The sequence below is a fragment of the Colius striatus genome, chromosome 25 (assembly GCF_028858725.1).
Source record: "Colius striatus isolate bColStr4 chromosome 25, bColStr4.1.hap1, whole genome shotgun sequence".
Classification (NCBI taxonomy): Eukaryota; Metazoa; Chordata; class Aves; order Coliiformes; family Coliidae; genus Colius; species Colius striatus.
Window position 1 is genome coordinate 2,388,073 of NC_084783.1, and position 20,911 is coordinate 2,408,983.

Consider the following 20,911-nt stretch of genomic DNA (forward strand, 5'->3'; position numbering starts at 1 on the left):
GGGTTTTTCTTTTTACAGCTAATGGAAACGACAGCAAAAAATTCAAAGGCGATAGTAGAAGTGCCGGGGTCCCATCCCGAGTGATCCACGTCCGTAAGCTCCCCAGTGATGTCACGGAGGCAGAGGTCATTTCCTTGGGCTTACCTTTTGGCAAGGTCACCAATCTTCTGATGTTGAAAGGAAAAAATCAGGTATTGTCTCCATAATTGAAAGCAGAGCTTGTGTCAAAGGTTCAATGAGTTTGTCATCAGTAAAGCACATCCAAGTCGTTTAAACAACTGGCATGTGTTAGGAGTCAATAGCTTCTGCATACTATTATTTTACTTTTCTGTGATTATCCTATGAGCTGTAGAAAATACTATTTTCAGGCTGTACGAGGAGCTAACTCCATAATTCCAGGTTGTCACTTGTAATTAGCATTATGCCTGGTTTTTAAATTACAGACCAGGTCAATTACTTGGACAGCAGTGGTGTGAGTTGGCCTTTTTCACTCAAGACAGCTTGACAGTTGAGTAACCACCAGTGTAACTTTACATATTAAGGACAGCTTTACAGATACAATAAATTAGCTGAGTAAAGCTAGAACACTCTTGGGTAATGCAGAAGGTGTGCACTAATTTGGTAACTAAAATTGTCTTACAAATTAAGGAGTAAAAAAAGAGCAAGCCAACTTTAATCATTGCTTAAAATACTCTGTATTTAGTCTTAATTATGAAAATGAGTCTCTGATATATTGCATGGGATGATTATATGTAAGTAATGGAATGACTTGCTCCAATCCCTTACATTAGTGTTTTGAAGTAGAAAAGACCATAAAGGTACAGAACAGCACGTGGGCTTGCTGCTTGGTAAGGAAATATGGGAAGTTGCTGCATAATCTGGATGATTGCTCTGTTTTTGTGTTCTTGCAGAAACTTCTGCCATTGCCAGTTACCTAAATATATGTAGCATGGAAATCTTAGGATGAGGCTGAAACATTACATTAAATCAGTCTGAACAGTGAAGATCCTCCTTTGTTCTACCTTCAGCTGCTCTTTAACCAGTTGTTTGTACAAAAACTTGCATGTTAAATGCTGTTGTGAAATCAAATACAGTTCCAATTCAACTGTAAGCTCCTCCTAATGTTATCTGTTGTGTAATGCAGTATCAATACTGTCTCTTAGTGCAAGCTGCTTTGCTAGTGTGTCAATGTTGTTTCCCTTCTGTGTAGGCTTTCATCGAAATGAGTACAGAGGAGGCAGCCAACACCATGGTAAACTACTACACCACAGTCACTCCAGTCCTTCGAAGCCAGCCCATCTATATTCAGTTCTCCAACCACAAGGAGCTGAAGACAGACAACTCTCTAAACCAAGCAGTTAGTTTTCATTCTTTACATCATCATACTGATGGGAGGGATAGGCAGTTGTATGTTGATGGTTTGATTTGTGCTGCTGATGTAGGCGTGGGAGGGTTTTGACATTTGGTTTAACTATCAAGGTGCCAAATGGAGCACGTTAGCTTTAGCTTATGAGTCCAAAATCTCAGTAGACTGTTAAATGAGCTGCTAAAACTGGCTGAATGTCAGGGGAAGAAAATGCATAGTGGGTATGAGATCATGAGCAGTGGTGGTTTAGCATTCTTCTGTTAGAAACAGTAACTGAATCCCTGCCTAAGACTTGGTGAGCAGCTTTAGGATATCTGTTTCTAATATTTGAAAGATATCTATGAAATGAAGGGAAAACTTGGGTCTGCAGTGACGTGCTGTCTGTAACTAGTGGGTGCTGGCTTTGAAGCAGACAGCACTTGAGCACAGGCGTTCCCAAAGGCTTTGTCTGACCTCTCTAGAGTTTCTGTGCAAAGTACCCTCTGTGTAGGGTAAAAAGTTCCCTTTTTCAGCTCTTGGCGATCTTTCAGGACAGGAACACTGGAAAGAAGTTCAAGTTACTTGTTCTTCCTCATCAGAGGCAGCTGCCAAGTACATCCAGTTGGCCTCCTCTCACTTTTCAGACTGACTTTCCCAAGGGTCAGGGTATCTGGTGCTGTGCAGATAAAATGCTGCTGTTGGGTGCATCTAACAAAGCCAGAACACACTATAATGTAGTGTGTGGGAGTGAGACACTACAGAACAACTCCCAGTTTTCACTCCTGCTTCCTCTGTAGTGAATGTGCACAAATCCTTCAGTATTTGGGGTGTGATTTCAGCTTTTGGAGTGTCCTGGGAAAGATGTTTTGCTCCAGAAGGAGCCTAGTTGTTCCTTTTTCTTCTAAACAATGGACTAATTTTACTGCATGAATAGATGCTGAGCAAGGTTCTAGCAATAGCATTAAGTACCTCATCTTTTATTTACCTTGTGTTTTTGCATTGCTCTTGCTGATTGGGGTTTTCTTTATGATGTGTGTTTAAGATGTGTTAAAGTCACTCCATCCTCAGCCTTGGGGGCAGCAAATCGCTTTGTTTTTTAACTTGGGTCAATAGGAAGCTCAAGAGAAAGTGAACATGTGGGGTTTTTTGCAAGGGGGAGCATTGGTGTAACAGCATGTTTGGTTCTGCAGCGTGCCCAAGCAGCTCTGCAAGCAGTGAACTCAGTTCAGTCTGGAAACCTGGCGCTGTCGGCCTCGGCTGCCGCAGTAGATGCAGGAATGGCGATGGCTGGCCAGAGCCCTGTCCTCAGGATCATTATTGAGAATCTCTTCTATCCTGTCACTCTAGATGTTCTGCATCAGGTAAAACATGTCACCACAACCGTTTGAAGATTTGCCCTGGAGGAAGGGGATAGCAGCCAATAGTGAATTGTTATAATTGCAATGTCTGTTCTAACAGCATGTGTAGTTCAGGTTCTGGATATAGCTGCCAAATCCCTACTTTCTGGAGACCCTGACACCTACAGTTTATCCTATTTTTGGTCCCAGTCTAGCCAGACTTGAATTTCCAGAGATTTTATTGCTTGTCCATTTTAATTGTAATACAGTCTGGTACAGTACAGGAGACAAATGTTTTCACAACAACTCTTCAAGTTCTGTTTAGGGTTTAGCAGAAGTGTAGCTGCTGGGGGAAACAAATACTGTGTCCAGGAGTCATCTGGAAAGTTCCTGTTGGTGCTTGACTTTGTGTTTCAAATGAAAGCTTGACTGTCTTTAAGAATTCCTGGCATTCTTGGGGAAGTTCCAGTTGGTGAAGGTGTATGTGAATCTGCCTGTGTAAGAATTCATAACAAACACTTGTATTAAGGGGGCAGTTCAGTCACCCTGATGTTTTTCTAGTCTGATGCCATGATACAAGTTAAAGCCCAGAGTGTAGTTTTAAACCTTCACCTTTTGAAGTTGGAGAGCTAACAAGGTGAAAGGATAACTTCTGTTGTTTCTGCTTCTAATAATGGAGACCAACACAAGATGAATTTCCTGGAAATGTGCTAACAAGATACACAAATATTATCTTGCAGATTTTTTCCAAGTTTGGTACAGTCTTGAAAATAATTACATTCACAAAGAACAACCAATTCCAGGCCCTGTTACAATATGCTGACCCAGTGAGCGCTCAGCATGCCAAACTGGTGAGTAGGATGGCTGAGCTTGCAGTGCTCAACACCTGAATTCTTTGAACTTTAAGGCTTGTTTTCATTAATCTAGGAGCAGTGTTAGAAAACAGCATTTTCATACTAGGTTTATGTGAGTGTTGCCCTGATGGCAGAGCATGTGTGTGAGTTGAGAGAACATCTCCACCCAAGAGCAGTATGACTTGGGTGAATGCTGCAGGGGATAAAACAGCACATAGCAAGATACCTCCTCCCTCTGAAGATACACCCAGGTACCTGGGTTGATGTAATGCCTCCTCTCTTCAGAGATTTGTTGCTGTGATGTTGGTATAAATGCATCTTGGCTGAAGAAGTGCTTTTGTTTCCTTGCAGTCTTTAGATGGACAGAATATCTACAATGCCTGCTGTACACTGCGCATAGATTTCTCCAAGCTCACGAGTCTCAATGTCAAATACAACAATGATAAGAGCAGAGATTATACCCGACCAGACCTGCCTTCTGGGGATAACCAGCCCTCTCTTGATCAGACCATGGCAGCTGCTTTTGGTGAGAATTCTTAGAGGAAGCAGGACAAACATAACTGTGTGTGTCATTAGGGGAAGGGAAGGAGGTGTCATCTCAGGGTATCTGGTCATACAAAGCTTTGGGATATGCTGTGACCAATGAGGAAAGTTTAAGAACCATTGAATGAGATCAGTGCAAATTACTAGTAGGAGCAGAGGGATGGGAGTGCATACTGCTGCTTGGAAAGCTGTCTCCCTTGGATGAAGGCTTCTGGAGTCTGCCTGGCTATCTGGGCTCTAGTGCTGCCTGCTCCTCTGCTGCTGTGGGGACTCAGTGACAGCAGGGTGGAGGGAACCTCTGCACAGTGCTGTGCTTAAAGCAAAGTTGCAGGGCTGTTGGCTCACGTTGTGATCATCAGCCACATTCCAGTTCTGCCTCAGAGCAGCAGAGTTAGAGTAGCAGCAGCTCAATGTCACATTAGAGACATCATTGAATTACTGTACGTGTTTCAGGGATTAGCTTTCAACCAAATGCTGCTGTTGAAGGATAGATGAAGACATTTCAGCTAAGTCTAGAGGTTTTTTTGCTGTTGGGTGTCTTTGTACAATATTTATATCTTTCCCAGGTGCCCCAGGAATAATCTCTCCTTCTCCATATGCAGGAGCTGGCTTTCCTCCTACCTTTGCAATTCCTCAGGCTGCAGGTACTGTATTTCGTAAGTTGAAATTTTATATAGGTTTTCTGTTGCTGAAGCGTCTCGAGGTTTTAAAGCTAAGTAGCAATCGTTTCTGTTGGGGTTACTCATGTAAACTTTAAATACTGGCATTTAGAAATGGAAGGGAATGGTGTTTCAGTGCAGAATCTCTACTAGGAATATGAGTGTACAGCTGTAGCACTCTGCTGTGGCAATATCCCCGTGACGAGAGGATAATAGAAGTAGCAGGGTAGGAGAGACAGTAAGGGCAGCATTTAAAATAAGGGGGAGATGGGGGAGGAGAGGAATTTTTTCCTTCTGAATTTCCTTGTTTGGTTGCAGAGGTTGGGAACTCACTTTGATAGGTGTTAATGTGGTCAAAAGCAAGGAATGTGTCCGTTTCTTTCCCCCTTGTATTTAAAGGTGAACTTAATTACATGTACTGTTACAGTTGCACCGTGAAGTTTACAGCTCATAGTGCAGGTAACAAATTACTGCCAGGTTCAGAAGTAATGGCTGAGACTAAAGCCCCAGGTTTTAGGTGCTAAATGCAGTCCTTGGAACACTAGACTAAACAGTTTTTGTTTCTCATAACATGCCAAACTATGACTTGTTTATTACTTGATGGAATTTCCTTGCTTATGACAAACCAGCACAAATCAAAGTGTTGAAGCCCTAATGTTTTGTTAGGAGCTTCTCCCCTTGGGGAAATACACAATGGCCCTTGGAAAAGTGATTTCATGTAATTGATCACTAGTAATTGTTGAGCTCTAAAGCTCTTCCCTTTGGAGGGCTGATAGTGAGGTGCCAGCTGTTACCGTGTGCAACTGAGAAACAACTTCTAAATAACACTTGAGTGTTTCTCCATTCAAGAGGAGGTTGGCTGATGGTAGCATACAGTACCTGATTGTTACATGCATGGTTAAAGAACAAAAGCATTTTTGGCATGCACTGGTTGGAAAGACCCTTACAAAACGCACTGTTTGTGACCCTTTCCTGAACCAACAGAGCTGAGGCTTTGTGCTGATTCTGCTTCTTGTGAAACGTACAAAAAGCGATTGTAGTCAACAAGATGGTGCTGAGAGGCACCTATTTAAGCACCAGGCACTGCAAGAGCAAATATGATTAGAAATGACAACATTTCCTGCAGCACCAGAATTGGAGGCTCCTGTTGCTCTTCGCATACACAGTCGCTGTGTTTCAACCAAGTCACTTGCATGTTGCCAAAGGGTGTGTGCTCCTCTCCCTTCTGGTGCAGCAAATACACTAGAGTACGTGCTGTTAACTTCTTCACTGGTTAATATTCTTTAATTTCCAGGCCTGACAGTTCCAAATGTTCATGGAGCACTAGCTCCTTTGGCTATCCCATCAGCAGCAGCTGCAGCGGCTGCAGCGGGCCGGATTGCCATTCCCGGCCTCCCTGGGGCAGGGAACTCAGTTCTGCTCATTAGCAATCTGAACCCAGAGGTTAGTGGAGTCCTAACTTTTTTTACTCTTGTTTTTGCTCTTTATTTTTTTCCTCCTCCTTCCTGTTACCTCTGCTTTCACTTTCTGGACACAGATTGTGCTGAAACTTGTTGAAAGTGAAATCCCACTGTACCTTAAAAGGAAACTTCAAAACTAGAAAAGCAGATGACATGTTCTGCCAGCTATAATACTCAAAGCAGATCAGTACTCTAGTTGCTGAAGGGAAATGAGAAAGTCCATCTCAAATTAAAACCTTGCTCTACTTTGGTTCAAAGCCAAGGATGCTGCCTGCCTGCTCTTGTCCCATAAAGACTACAATGCCTGTCCCCTTCATCCCTTTTATTTGGAGTCTCCCTGCCATTCCCATGGAATAGTGTCACATGGGTCACAAATTAGTCATGTCCATTCTTTCTTTTCCTTGGCATGTTCTAGTTTTTTAATACATTAATTCAGAACTACAGAGAGAGTTTGTTCTGACCTTTGCTCTTTCTGTGTAGTGTCTGGACCCCTGCCAGCTTGACCTTGTACCTGTGCAGTATTTCCTCTGCCATGTGCTTGCACATTTTCCCTTTCCAAGATTCCTGGAAGTTTTTCCTTAGCCTAAACCCCTTAACAGCTCACAGTTTACATTTTCAATTCTACTCAGTGAGTTGAAATCATTTGTGTGGGTTAAAAAGAAATTAAAGCAATATTTGAACCAAAAAATCTTTAATGGAAGACAGCATCAGAGGAGAATTTGATACAGGTATCTTGGATTTTAGTTCAGTCAACTTTTGGCTCTTTGTGGGATTGAAAGTGTAGCATCTTCTGGTGTGTGCAGTAGAGTATGATGAGTCTCTGCTGGAAAAAAAACCCCACTTTTAACTGATGGGACTGTGCACACGAGTTCACACTACTTTGCAAAGCTATAAAACTTACCTGGGGTGTCAGAGTAACAACCACAAAACCTCTTTTGCATCAAAAGGGAAGCATGGATGTGATGAAGGATCAAAATGTTAAACTCCTGATGAGATGAACCAATTGAATCAGTATCTCAGACTGCTTTTTTTTTTATCTGTCATTACTGTTTTCTCCAGGGCATGAAATAATGACAGGGACTGTGATACAGCTTTGGTTTGGATGAGTTGCTCTTTCTACTTAGGAACTCCTCAGCCATTCCAGGAGCTGTCATCTGTGGCTTAGTCCCATGACTTGCTCTTCAAGCAAGTCTTGACTGTTAAGAGCTGTCATTGTTACTCTCAACCATTGTGGTACTGCCCAGAGTGTGTTTTTGGGATGTTTTTTGTTGTCTAGATGGCAGTGACAGGCCAAAGGAATGTGCTGTAGCTCAGCTGGTACATTTGCACATGTCCACAGCCCTAAGCAGTGTCTGAACCGTGTGCACAGTTCTTTTTAGTAAGGAGCAAGTAGTTATTTCATGCCTTGTATTTTTTTGAGCTCTTCACTATCCATCCAGCTTGTCTTTGGGCTAGAGAGACTTTGATACTTGTACTGAAGCTGTGAACTAACAGACCTGAAACTTTTTCCATTGCCTGTATATAATCAGTGTTGTAGAAACTTACCTGTGCCACAACCAGTTAGTTAAGAGACAGTATTTCTCTGGAGGGACTGTTCTGTGGTAACATAAGGGGGCTTTTTATGAATTGGATTCATGGAAATTGAAGTGACTCCCATTTTTTTTTGTCCCCACATGAGTGGAGGAAGCTTGTGTGTCTCAGCAGTGGCTTTTGGCTTAAAGGCAGACTCCTGTCTGTGTGCAGAGTCAGCACTGAGTGGGAGCAGAGATGCTGGCTGAGGAACACCATGATGATGGGAGGGAAGAGACCTCTGTTGCAAACGAGTTTCCTTTATAGCAAGCCTTGGAAAGGTGTTTTTGTAGCAGTACAACTGCTCATCTGGCTAATCCTTGGCTTTAAAGGCAGTGACTGGGGCCTAAATTGGATTTTCTCCACTTTGTTCCAGTCCAAGTCTTGCAGTATGCATTGCACCCTCTAGCCACTGCTCCTAAAGCAGCAAATCCAGCTGTGCTGGACTTGAGCCGTTTCATTCCCAAGTCACTTCTAAACTTCTTGTAACGGGGGCAAAATGCAAAGCCAAATTTAGGAGAACAGCATTTCAATTTCAGTCACTCTTAGAGCCTGTAGAAGTCACTCTGCTGAGATACTGTCTCTTACATCTTTGTATATCTGAAGTAAAAATGCCTTTTCTTTATCGTTGTGTTCCACTAGGTGTAAAACCCATTAACTGTTTCTGTAAACAAGTTATTGTATGTAGAATTCTATAAAATCTTGACTGATGGAACACTACATATTTCCTTATGTATTTACTGACCTGTGTTTTTTGCTACTTTTTTCTTTTCTCCCCCATCCCTGAATATTTTGTTTCTCCCCCTGATCCGGAATTTCTTTGCCAACTGACTGCACGGTACTTCTGCTTCCTGTTGTTGCTTGAAACAAAACCAAAACCAAAAACACATTAAAAACAAAACCAAACCAAACAAAAAAAAAACCATTCCCCTTCCAAAACAAAAACCATATACCAACCCCTGCTCTTCGGAAACCAACCTGCCCTTCAATATTAACCATCTTGAAAACTTCATCATCCATCAACCAATTTCGCCATTTCCTGCGGGGACTCTGCCCTTCCTCGTTGTGGACGATTTGTGCAACCTCGCTCTCCCCTTCGATTCCTTACCTCTTCCCTGTCCCTCCGCTGCCTTGCTCTGCTGTTCTCTAAAGAGAGCTACACCCCAATGCCTCTTTATTCTTTTCGGTATGTTATTATTCACACTTTTTTTATTACCTTTTGATTTAATATGTTTTTTTTTTTTCATTTAATTGAGATTTTAATCTGTTTTGATGCTTCAGAAATGTAACAGTTTGCAGTTTGCCTTGGTTGGTTGGGGTTTTTTGTTTTGAATGCATTCATTTCATTATGACATTTACTTAGTTTGCTGTTTAGTTTTGGCCTTTATGGTCAGTTGTGCATGGTTTGATTGCTTTGCATGTCTTTTATTTGTAAGAGTTTTAAATTGTGATAGCATGGTAAACTGTCTTCTGGCAGTAAGATATTTTTTGCTCTGTTTGGTTTTTTTTGCTGAAACCCAGTGTCTTTAATGTATTGTTCCATTATTATTCTGCTATATAAGAACTTCCCTTAATTAGAGCAGAATAAGTAACGGTGGTTGGAATGAGATCAGTTCTGGTTGTGAATGAATGTTTTTGCTCTTGGGTTGATTAGCTAATGTTAAGTTGAATGAGACTTCATTTTGGGTGGTTTTTTCCCCCCTATACCTAAGACTGGGTTTTTTTTGTTTCCCCACTTTTTGAAGGAGTCTATGGTGATGTGCAGAGGGTGAAGATTTTATTCAATAAGAAAGAGAATGCCCTAGTTCAGATGGCTGATGGAAACCAGGCCCAGCTTGGTAAGCAAGCTTCAAAGTATCACACTGTTAGCATTAAGAGACCTAATGGGTAATTAAAGCTTTAATATCAGTACTTGTCTTCCAAAAGAAAAGTTGGATACAAAACCTTCATGTGTTGATGCACTTAATTGTTTGCCTGCATGTTAACCCCTACCATTCTATGATATGCAGTGTGGATTTGGGGCAGCTCTGGAGAAGCTGTGGCTCAGTTGTGTGAGGTGATACAAGAATCATAGAGTGGTTGGGGTTGGAAGGGACCTTTAGAGCTCATCCAGTCCAACCCCCCTGCAGGAGCAGGTCCCACCTAGATCAGGTCACACAGGAATATGTCCAGGGGGGTCTTGATGCCCTCCAAGGAAGGAGCCTCCACACCCTCCCTGGGCAGCCTGGGCCAGGGCTCCCTCACTGAAACACTCAAACAGTTTTGTCTTATGTTTAAATGGAACTTTTTGTGTTCCAGCTTCATCCCATCACCCCTTGTCCTGTTGCTAGATACCATAAAAAAAAAGGGATGTCCCAACCTCTTGACACCCACCAGTCTGATACTTGTAAAGATTGATGAGTTCCCCCTCAGTCTCCTCCAGACTGAACAGCCCCAGGTCCCACAGCCTTTGCTCATAAGGAAGATGCTCCAGCTGTGTAGTTCTGGAGGATGTGGTGGTGCCTGCCCAGGGAAGAACTAGAATGAAATGACTGCTTTTGATCTTTCAAGTGTCTGAACAACAATGTGCAATCCTGTTGCAGTCAGAGCTGTCTTTTATTGTTGCAGCCATGAGCCATTTAAATGGTCAGAAGCTTCACGGGAAGCCAATCCGCATAACACTGTCCAAACACCAGACAGTGCAACTTCCCCGTGCGGGCCAGGAGGACCGAGGGCTGACCAAGGACTATGGCAATTCTCCTCTACATCGCTTCAAGAAACCAGGCTCCAAAAATTTCCAGAACATCTTCCCCCCATCTGCCACTCTTCACCTGTCCAACATTCCGTAAGTGGCCGTGTGCAGGGCTCCTGCAGGGCTGACTACAAAGTCATTTGCAAAAGCAGTGTGAGAGGAAGGATGGTCAGGAGGAAAGCTTGTGTCACTCCCTCTTGCTCTCATACCCTACTACTGGTAGGGAATTCAGAAGGGGCTCTGGTGGGAGTTGGTTTGTAGAGATTCATTTACTCTGTTGACTTACATTTGACCGGGAAAACAATTTGTTACAGACCTTCAATAACTGAAGAAGACCTGAAGATGTTATTTTCAAGCAATGGTGGGATGGTCAAAGGATTCAAATTCTTCCAGTAAGTGTTTGCTCTTGTGTCCTATCTCTGCACTGGGCTATTTGGTATGGGAAAGGTAGAGTCACTTAGTGCTGGTTGGATCCAGCTTGGGTGAAGCGAGATGAGCAGAATCATCACTTGTAATATTTGACACTCTGGAATAAAGAATTCCAGAGTAACCCTGGATGGAGGGTAGTGGTGAAAACTGAAGTAGAGAAGGAGAGGTTTGGATATGGGTGTTCATACAATGGTGGGGATTGGAAGGACCCTGCAGAGCTCATGCAGTCCAACCTCAACCCCCTGCTCAAGCAGCTTCCCCTGGCTCAGGGGGCACAGGAACGTGTCCAGCTGGGGTTGGAAACCTCCTGAGAAGGAGCCTCCACACCCTCCCTGGGCAGCCTGGGCCAGGGCTCCCTCACTCCAACAATGGAATAGTTTTTCCTTATGTTTCAAGGGAACGTTTTATGTTCCATTTTCTTTGTTAACCCCTTGTCCTGCCACTGGATACAGCAGAAAGTGCTGCCCCAACCTCCTGACACCACCATTCAGATATTTGTAGATATTAGTGAGATTCCCCCCTAAACAGACTCCTCCACATAGAAAGTGTCTTGTGATGACTCAGGTAATTTTCTGCTGGCCTTGTTGAGTGCCAGCTGAGAAAACTGACATTGTGTTGGTTACAAACCACAGAGGGAGTGGTTCTGAACGTGCCTCTGGTTTGTCTCCTCAGGAAGGACCGGAAAATGGCTCTGATCCAGATGGGCTCTGTGGAAGAAGCCATTCAATCACTCATCGAGCTCCACAATCATGACCTGGGTGAGAGCCACCACCTCCGTGTGTCCTTCTCCAAATCCACCATTTAAAGCTTTTGGAAGGTGTGAGATGATAGAAACAAACAACAACAAATGGACTTGACTTAAAAACCACAAAACACCTCTGGTGTTCAGCCTTGGCCTTACAAAGCTGAACATCAGGGTTTCAACTTCCATCATTCCAGAGAGAGAGAGAAAAAAAAGCCACTTTAAAAATGCAGCTGAAGTGACCTTAAAAGACCAGAGATTTTATTTTTTTAAAGAGAAAAAAGAATCAGTTTACCAGTTTTTAAAAAAAGAAAAGAAAAGAAAAAGAGATCTAATTCCTTACTTGCTGAAACCTTGTGGTGATGGGTAACAAACAATCCTGACTGTTCCATAGCAAATCACAGCTTTCAAGTTTACACTTTGGAAACCTGCTCTGGGAAGTTCCCCTCCCTTTCCTGCTCCTCCCTCCCCAAAAGCAGATCCTAGAACAAGTGTGATCAGGTTTCACGTTGATGCCTTGTTTCGATTTCTTTTACCCGTTCACGCCTTGAAAGACCTAAAACCACTGTGTGAATTCACTGTAGCGCCTTGGAGTCAGGATTTTACTAAAGGCCTGGTGTAGAGGAGCTCTCGACTCACCCAGCACAAAATATAAGTTGCATTGATCCTACCTTACCTGTGCATCTGCTTATCCTGTGCCTTAAAACCTTTTGACTTCTTTGGGGAAAACATCTGAACTGCAGGGAGTGGATGAGGGAGGGGAGAGTTGAGAAGAGGGAAGTTGAGCTCTGGCTCGCTGGGTGGGCTTGGTGTGTAGGGAAGGACCAGTGAAAGTTGGCCAAGTGGCTAAAGAAACATATTGGGCTTTGACTCTTCAGGCAATTATGTCCCAGTGTCTGTGAAGCGTTTGCAGTGTTGTCTTCACGCCCCTTCCCAATCTGCTGGTGGTTCATCACCACAGAAAACCCTCAGGTTTGGGGGAGTTCTTCCCGAGATCCTTTTATATCAGGACTCAAAGCAGAAGGGTCTGGGGTGGGGAAACATTCCCAAGACCAAACCACATCCCGTTGGCAGGACAAGTCAGGGGCTCTGTGCCTCGAGCCGTGATCAAGGTGTGCAATTAAGCCGCTGTCAGACCCTTGTGAAGACGAATCATTCAGAGTTTGTCAAAAATGCTATGTGTGTGTGTATATATATATCTAAATACTTGGCTAGGATGTGAAGAATTCTTGGCTATCCCACATCTAGCAAGGTGCTCGTGCTGGAGTCACCTTGATGCCCCTCATCTTGATTAACCAGACCAACGTAGCTCTGCCGTCACTCTGTAGCGTGTCTTCAGCATTTTGAGCTTTTTTTTTGGGGGGGGGTGGGAGGGAGGAGGGGTTTAAATCTTGTATTATACTTTCTGATGCTGTTGCTGTCATCTGTGCCTAGCAATATTTCCAGTTGACCAAATATTCTAATCTCTTTATATGCAAAAGAAATAGTTTAAGTACCTTTTTTGTTTTAAATAGAATGATAAGATGGTATCAGTGTAATCTAAATTTACTCCTTTGTGGTATTACCCATGTATACTGTACTTTCCTTCTTTTATTTTTGGGGTTTGGTTTGGGGGTTGGTTGGGTTTTTTTTTTCCCCTTTCCTCCTTTTTTTTCCTCCTTTGATTGAAGCTTGTAGGGCAGGAATTGAACCAGGCTGAGGTCGTGGCTGAGGATGGGTAACGTAGCGAAAGCAAAGGGTGTGAGGTGACAAGCCACAAAGGAGCTTGTGAACAAGAACTAAAAGGACCCAGGTTAAAGATGGTTTGTGGGGTGGGGTTTTTTTTCTGGTTTACCTTTTGAAGCCCAGATCTATAGGAAGGCTAATCAAGAAGAATGCAGCAGCTCATGTTTTCCCAAGGATACAACCATTTCTGGGGGTGTTTTTCCTGGCTTACAGCTCTCTCCCAGGCCATTCTGCCTTCTCTTTCCTTGTGACCCAACGTTGCCTTACATTTCCCTCTAACCTGCAACCTGTTTGGATGCAAAATAACAAAACAGAGAGAGAAATAATTCTTCTTTTCAGGGTTTTTTGTTGGTTTTATTTTTTTTCCTTCTGCAAATTGTGGACCAAAGTTTTGTTTTGTTTTGTTTTTAGTTGTCTTAGTGTTGCAAGTTATGGTTTCCTTGCCCAGTGTGTGGGAGCTCTTGGACTTGCCTGGCACTGAGCGTTTGGAAAAGTCTTACCTTTCCTTGGTTTCCTCCCTGATCCTCCTGGGGATGTGAGTCAGGCTGGACAAGGGTGTGAAGCCCGAGCAAAGAGGCTTCAGCTTGAGTTGCTGGCGTGAGCTGGGTGATCCTCACCTGCCTTGGGCCTCGCTTGGTGGCCAAGTGTGACACCACCTTCACTGGCAGTGTTGCCCCAGTTTGAGCTGAGGGGGTTCAGCTGGTGAGTTAGATGCTGATGAGGGTTCCCTCAAGCTTGGATGAGTGTTAACAAAGCCTTTAACCAACCCTCCTCTCCACCAAGCTCTGGCTGTCTCTGCCTGGAGTTGCCAGCTGGAGTTGGCTTGTTACCACCCTCCCCGAGGGAACAATGGGGCAGCACTACCACGAGGACCCACGTGCATCCCAAGGGGAACTGCTGGGGTTTAACCTTCAAGCCACCTCACCCAGGACACTGGGAAGAGGCTTTTACCGAGACAAAACCTTACCTGGTGGCCTCTGGTACCAGTTGAGTTGCCCTGGGCTGTCTGTGCTGTGTGAACGCCGGCCCAGGAGCTGAGGTGACCCCAGAACCCGGGCAGTGGTGGGTTTATTTTCCTTTGGATCCCTGTGTTTGCATGTAAAGAATGTGAGTAACAAAAGGGTGTACATATTTATAATTTTTTTATACCTGTAAGACATGAGGGGGCAGCAAAACCCAAGTTTTTTTTATGGGGAAAACAGATGTATTGTATATTTTGATAACAGCTATTCCAGGTTCAGTATTGTGGAAGGTGGGGTGGGCAGGGGTAAGCATACAAAGACATCACAGGTTCCATTTGCCTCTTTCAAAGAATGTTTGTAATGCAAAAAGAAATTAAAAACTATTTTATAACAACCTTTGTACCTTTCTGTAGCTCCATTTATTTACTGTTCAGATTGTAGAAAGCAGTTATTGGCCAGTCTGTACTTGTGCTTTCAATAAATTTCTTCTGTATCCTTTGCTTCTGATTTTCCCTATCTTTTTATTGTGCCTATTTTGCTTCTGATTTGTTGTTTGTTTTTTTTTTTTCCCCTCCTAATGTGGTTTCAGCTGCCTCATTTTATGTCCCTTTTGACTCTCCACATACCTCTGGGCTGCTGTGTCCCTGCAGCCAGGGGACAGGAGCCCGGGCTGAGCTCAGAGGGGTGAGGCTCTGGGGCCCTGACTCATGTTCTGCCTTTGTCACACTCCAGCACTTCATTTGTTTTGGTTTTTTTTTCACTTCCATGTTCCTAAACTTTCCATGTGTTCCCTCTAATAGCCATGAAATAACCCCCTTTGAGTCAAGCACCTCATCCTCTCTGTAGCTGTGTGTGGGGCTGGGAGCAGGGTTTGTGGTGCAGCCTGAGCCCAGGGGCTGGCTCTGGGGCAGGATCCATCCTGCCTCGTCCACAGCAACCACAGGCTGGGCAGAGGGGCTGGAAAGCTGCTGCAGGGAAAGGGCCTGGGGGGGTTGGTGCCAGCAACTGAACAGCAGCCAGCAGCGTGCCCAGGGGGGCAAGAAGGCCAAGGGCATCCTGGCTGGGATCAGCACTGGGGTGGCAGCAGGAGCAGGGCAGGGATTGTCCCCTGTGCTGGGCCCTGGGGAGGCTGCAGCTCCAGGGCTGTGTCAGTGCTGGGCCCCTCACTCACTGCCACAGGGACACTGAGGGGCTGCAGCGTGGCCAGAGCCGGGCACAGAGCTGGGGAAGGGGCTGGAGCACAAGGGGCTGGGGAGGGGCTGAGGGAATGGGGGTGTTGAGGCTGGAGAAGAGGAGCCTGAGCTCACTGCTGATCAATCCCTGCAGGGTGGGTGTCAGGAGGATGGGGCCAGTGTTTGGTGTGTGGTGGCCAGTGACAGGACAAGGGGTAAGGGGCAGAGGCTGGCACACAGGCAGTGCCCCTGGCACAGGAGGAGCAAGTCCTTTGGTGCTGAGGTGAGGGAGCCCTGGCCCAGGCTGCCCAGGGAGGGTGTGGAGGCTCCTTCTCAGGAGGTTTCCAACCCCACCTGGACACGTTCCTGTGCCCCTGAGCCAGGGGAAGCTGCTTGAGCAGGGGCTGGGGCTGGAGCAGCTCTGCAGGGCCCTTCCAGCCTCCAGCATTGTGGGGTTCTGTGCTCCTGTGCCTCAGCCTCGTGCTGTGCCTGGTGCCAGCAGCGCTGCTCCCTGGGGCTGAGCACCCCGGATTTTCAGGAACAGAAGGAATAAATGTCCTGAGCTGTTGCTGCTGTAGCTCTGCTCTTGTCTGTGTGTTGGCCACATCCTCTTTGTGTTGAGCACATGAGCATTGAACAGGAGCTTATTTCATCTCGGGCTGGGTGCAGACTTCAGTCCCTGAGGCTGCTGAGGGGGTCCAGGCAGAGCCTGTGCTGCTGAAAGAGCCCAGTGTTCTGCCCTGACAGCGGGGTGGGATTTGTACCAGCTGCTGCCTCTCTGCCTGTCCCCACACTCGTGTGGAAGTGACACTGCACTGCCATGGGCACAGGGATGGCTCCTGCTTTCATTCAGTGGCTTCACCCCTGGGTTAGTCCACACCTCAGTGCCAAAGGCTCAGCCCTTGCACTGACATCCCCCTTCCCTTTGCATTTCTAGAGGAGGCTGATGGTGGTTAATTAATTCGTCCTCTCCCAGAAAGGTGCCTGTGGCAGCTCCTGCCTGACCCCAGCACAGCCCAGGCCTGGTTGTGGAAGGGCTGGGAATGGTGCCCAAGGAAGGGCAGGAGGCCTGTGCCCCTTATTGAACCACAGAATCCTTTGGGTTGGCAAAGCCCCTGAAGCTGCTGCAGTCCCAGCCCTCCCCTCACCCTGCCCAGCCCAGCACTGAGCCACAGCCCTCAGCACCTCAGCTCCAGGGCTTTGGGATCCCTCCAGGGCTGGGCACTCCCCCAGCTCCCTGGGCAGCCTGGCACAGGGGCTGACACCCCTCTCAGGGAAACAGTTCTGCCTCAGCTCCAACCTCAACCTCCCCTGGGGCAACTTGAGGCTGTTTCCCCTTGTCCTGTCACTTGTTACTGCGGAGCAGAGCCCGACCCCCAGCTCCCTGCAGCCTCCTGTCAGGGAGTGTCAGAGAGTGCTCCTGTCTCCCCTCAGCCTCCTCTTCTCCAGCCTCAACACCCCCATTCCCTCAGCCCCTCCCCAGCACCCTTGTGCTCCAGCCCCTTCCCCAGCTCTGTGCCCGGCTCTGGCCACGCTGCAGCCCCTCAGTGTCCCTGTGGCAGTGAGTGAGGGGCCCAGCACTGAGCACAGCCCTGGAGCTGCAGCCCCTCAGTGTCCCTGTGGCAGTGAGTGAGGGGCCCAGCACTGAGCACAGCCCTCTTCTGCCCAGCAAGGCCGGATCCCTCTCAGACAAGTAGTGAATTGCCAATTAGCTGCCTGGTGCAGTAATTGCTGCCTCCAGGCTCCTGCTGCAGGGAAAGCAGGGATCCGTGTGCTGGGGGTGCACGTGCGGTGCTGGGCTGCCGCTGCCATGGAAACACCCGGCATGAGGCCGCATCCTGCACAGACCCCGTGGGGCTGGGTGATGGGTGAGGGGCACATCACGCCTGGGGGTGGTCTCCAGCCCTGCTGTGTCCTCCGTGGGTGTGGGGGATGCAGGGATGGGTGAGGGAAGCCCTGGTGCTGGTTCCTGCCCCAGCTGTGACCCAGGCAGGAGGAGCTGCCCTGCAGAGCTCTGGGTTGGGGTTTGGGGGAGCACACGATGCTCATGGCTCAAACAGCTCTGCCCAGAGTGAGGTGGGGGACAAGTTCACTGCACAGCACTGGGAAAGGCCTGTCCTTCCTCCTGGCCTCCCTGGCTGCAGGGGGTGCACATAAGGGACTTGGCTGAAGGGACAAATGCTTCTGCTCTGGGGGATCCTGGGCTGTGGCGTGGCCATGGGGATGGTCCTGAGCCCTCTCACATCACTGGGCCTGAGGCAATATTTGCTCAAGCCTGTCTTCCCCTGTTGCTGAGCACCAATGAGAGGGGTCGGTCAGGACCCTGCAGAGAGCAGCAGCACTGGGTGAACCATCTGAATGGGTCCATAGAGAGGAGGGGGGAGGCAGCCCTCAGCACCCCTCAGCCAGGGCTGCGTCAGCCATGGTGCTGGGAGGCTGTGGGATGGCTGTTGGGCAGTGGCCACGTTAAAGAGTGTGTCTTGGGAAAGCAGCTCCCTCCTCTGGAGCCCTAATCCTGCCCTTGGAGCTGGTGTCTGTGGTTTGCAGGTCACGGGGGAATCTGTGTGCTCAGCTCTCCAGGGGCAATTAGCAACTGGCTTTTGCTTAATGAAGGAGATTTCTGTTCCCCCTCCCTCCCTGCAGCTGGGGGAGGGGATTCCAAGGCTGGAGGGGGCAAATAAAGCCAAGAGATGTGATGCCAGTCGGTGGTGTCAAAGCTGAGCCCTTTGTTTGTCAAAGGTCAGGGGGATGTGCCCAGGGCAGAGGGTGTTCTGAGTGTTCATTGTCCCCTCTCTGTCCCCAGGCAGGGTCCTGGCTGAAGCCAGTGCCAGGAGAGCTGGGCTCCAGGGGCCCCTGTGCACCACAGCCCCTCTCAAAGCTGGAGAGAGGGGGACACGGGGTGCCCCTGCAGAGCCCCTGTTGATGAGATGGGGTCTGGCAGCCCCTTGGGACCCCCTGCCCAGGGCAGGGCTGCTGTGAGGATGAGGATGAGGATGAGGGTGAGGATGAGGGTGAGGAGGGTGAGGATGAGGAGGATGAGGATGAGGATGAGGAGGGTGAGGATGAGGATGAGGAGGGTGAGGATGGGGATGAGGAGGGTGAGGATGAGGGTGAGGATGAGGATGAGGATGAGGATGAGGATGAGGATGAGGATGAGGAGGGTGAGGATGGGGATGGGGATGGGGATGAGGAGGGTGAGGATGAGGGTGAGGATGGTGAGGATGGTGAGGATGAGGATGAGGAGGGTGAGGATGGGGGTGAGGAGGGTGAGGATGAGGATGAGGGTGAGGATGGATGATGCTCCCACTCCCTCCCGGCGCCGTGGGGCCTCGGGCGCTGCTGCCCGGGGGCGGGGGGCTGCGGGAGCGGTGCGGGGCTGGCAGTTGCCATGGGAACGGCTGGGTCAGAGGCAGCGGGAGGCGGCGTGTGACGCATCGCTCACCGCAATGAGCCGTGAGAGCGGCGGGGGGCTGCGCCCGGCGGGCTGCGAGCGATCGCATCTCCCCTTCCCCCCCTCCCCCAAGGGCTGCCAGAGCTGCCCTGGCTCACGGCTCCTCTTCACCCTCCTCACCCCTCACCGCGGCGGCAACCTGCAGCCCTTCTGCTGCTGCCATTGCACTGAATCCCCCCTCCCCGGCTCATCAGCCCAATACCCGGGCAGGGGCGACCCCCCCCATCAGTGTCCCCCCGCAGCCCCCACACCTCGAGCTGCTGCCAACAATCCTCCTGCTAATCCCCGGGTGGCTTTTCCAGCGCTGAGTCGGGGTTACACTGGATAATCCATCTGTTTGCAAGGCGAGGCTTTGGGCTATCTGCTCTTAATCCAATTGGCACTGGCACTTTGGTGCCATTGCCCTGTTTGGGGGGGCTGGGAGGGGTCAAGGGCTGCCCCCAGCTCTGTGAGGCTCAGCCTTTGCTCTCTGGCAGCTCCTGTGGGCTGCAGACTGAAACCAACCTCCACGGTGCTCTGGAGCTGGTGTAAACCAGAACAGCTTCAGGGGTGCTCTGTGGGCACTGGGGATGCTGGAGCATCTTGCCCTTGCTGCCCACCCCCCAGCAGCAGTGCCTCTGCCCATTGGTGGCTGTCCCTGCTTTGCTGCCCAGTGCTCCAGCTGCTTTTCCACCTCTTCTGCCCAACACTGTCCTCTCACCCCATCCCCACCTGCAGTTCTCCCCTGGAAGGCTCCTGGGGGTGATTTCTGTGCCATCATCACCGGGAGCAGCTGCTGCCTCACCACGGGCACAGATCATGTGGGGTTCCACCACCACCACACAGGGATGGGGCTGGGAGAGGCAGTGGCACAGGAGGACACCAGATGAGACCTCTATCTGCACCACTGCTGCCAAGCCCTGCACCTTGGGTTGGCATCATCCCTGCCAGGGCTCTGCTGGCCACGGGGCACCAAACAGGGGCCAGAGCTGGTGGCACAGATCCCACGAGGTGCTGGATCCCACGTTACCACAGCAACACGGTGGGAAACTGCAGCAGACACGTTTCCCTCCCGTGGCAGGAGGATGATGAGGGGGTCTCAGGGCACTGGGCACTGAGCCAGGATGATTCTTGTGGCAGCAATGGCCCAAGGGCCAAGGCAGCCTCCTCTGGGCTGTGACTGAGCCCCCTCCTCACCCTGGAGCAGCTGTCAGTGATCATGCATCATGCTGTAGGAGCGATTGCTTGTGCTCACCTCATGGTGAAGGTGTTTAGGAGCCTGGAAAGCCTGGAAAGCCCCTTTAACCCATCCTCTGGAAGGAGGACAGGGAGTTTAATCTTGTTTTGGAGTGGTGGAGGCCTTGGACAACCATCTTTTCCCAGGAAGGGGCAGGGGGGAGGGTCATGAGTGCATTAGCAGCATCGTGCCCTCCCTCACCATTGTGCTGCTTGGCCAGGGCACAGGCTGAGGCAGAGTCCTCCCTGCTCACACCACTGCCCACCCCCATGCTGAGCCCTGCCCTTGGCAGCTCTGAGGCTTTCCTGGCTGCCAGACCCTGATGCTCATCTGCCTGGAGCAGCCCCCATAGATGCCAGTGAGCCCCAGTCCTGGCCCTCAGTAGCTGCAGGACCAGCAGCCCCCCACCCTGGTGAAGGAGCTCAGCCAGGGAACATCCACATCTTTATTTGCTTTTCAAACCATTCACAGCCTGGAGACCCCCCCTGCTCCCCTCAAAACCTCAGTCCCCAGCCCTTGCAGGACCCCAAACCTGCTCCCCCATCCCAACACCTACCCTCTACTTCAGTCCCTGCGGTATTTACAGCCTCTGCTTGCCCAGAGCCCCAGCCCTGAGCAAACCCCATCCCCATCCCTTCCTCATCCTCCCCCAGTACAGATCAGTGGTGCAGGATGGGGGTCTGTGGACCCCCAGCATCCACCCCCCCCCCCAATCC

At 48.7% G+C, this 20,911-nt stretch overlaps 1 protein-coding gene across 7 annotated transcripts in view; it reads left to right on the top strand.

The window, feature by feature from the left end:
- Window positions 1-14,751, top strand: part of PTBP1 (polypyrimidine tract binding protein 1) — a 31,392-nt gene extending 16,641 nt beyond the window's left edge. For 4 of the 7 annotated variants that reach the window (XM_062015108.1, XM_062015107.1, XM_062015102.1 and 1 more), the window contains 12 exons: window positions 19-191; window positions 1,211-1,357; window positions 2,536-2,706; window positions 3,423-3,533; window positions 3,888-4,062; window positions 4,646-4,735; window positions 6,033-6,181; window positions 8,920-8,953; window positions 9,513-9,605; window positions 10,375-10,591; window positions 10,813-10,890; window positions 11,600-14,751. In XM_062015108.1, the coding sequence (XP_061871092.1) occupies window positions 171-191; window positions 1,211-1,357; window positions 2,536-2,706; window positions 3,423-3,533; window positions 3,888-4,062; window positions 4,646-4,735; window positions 6,033-6,181; window positions 8,920-8,953; window positions 9,513-9,605; window positions 10,375-10,591; window positions 10,813-10,890; window positions 11,600-11,732 (1,419 nt within the window). In that variant the 5' untranslated portion in view covers window positions 19-170 and the 3' untranslated portion in view covers window positions 11,733-14,751. The remainder of the gene's footprint in view (window positions 1-18; window positions 192-1,210; window positions 1,358-2,535; window positions 2,707-3,422; window positions 3,534-3,887; window positions 4,063-4,645; window positions 4,736-6,032; window positions 6,182-8,919; window positions 8,954-9,512; window positions 9,606-10,374; window positions 10,592-10,812; window positions 10,891-11,599) is intronic. The other 3 variants (XM_062015103.1, XM_062015105.1, XM_062015106.1) reach the window with 3 other exon arrangements.
- Window positions 14,752-20,911: the final 6,160 nt, after the last annotated feature.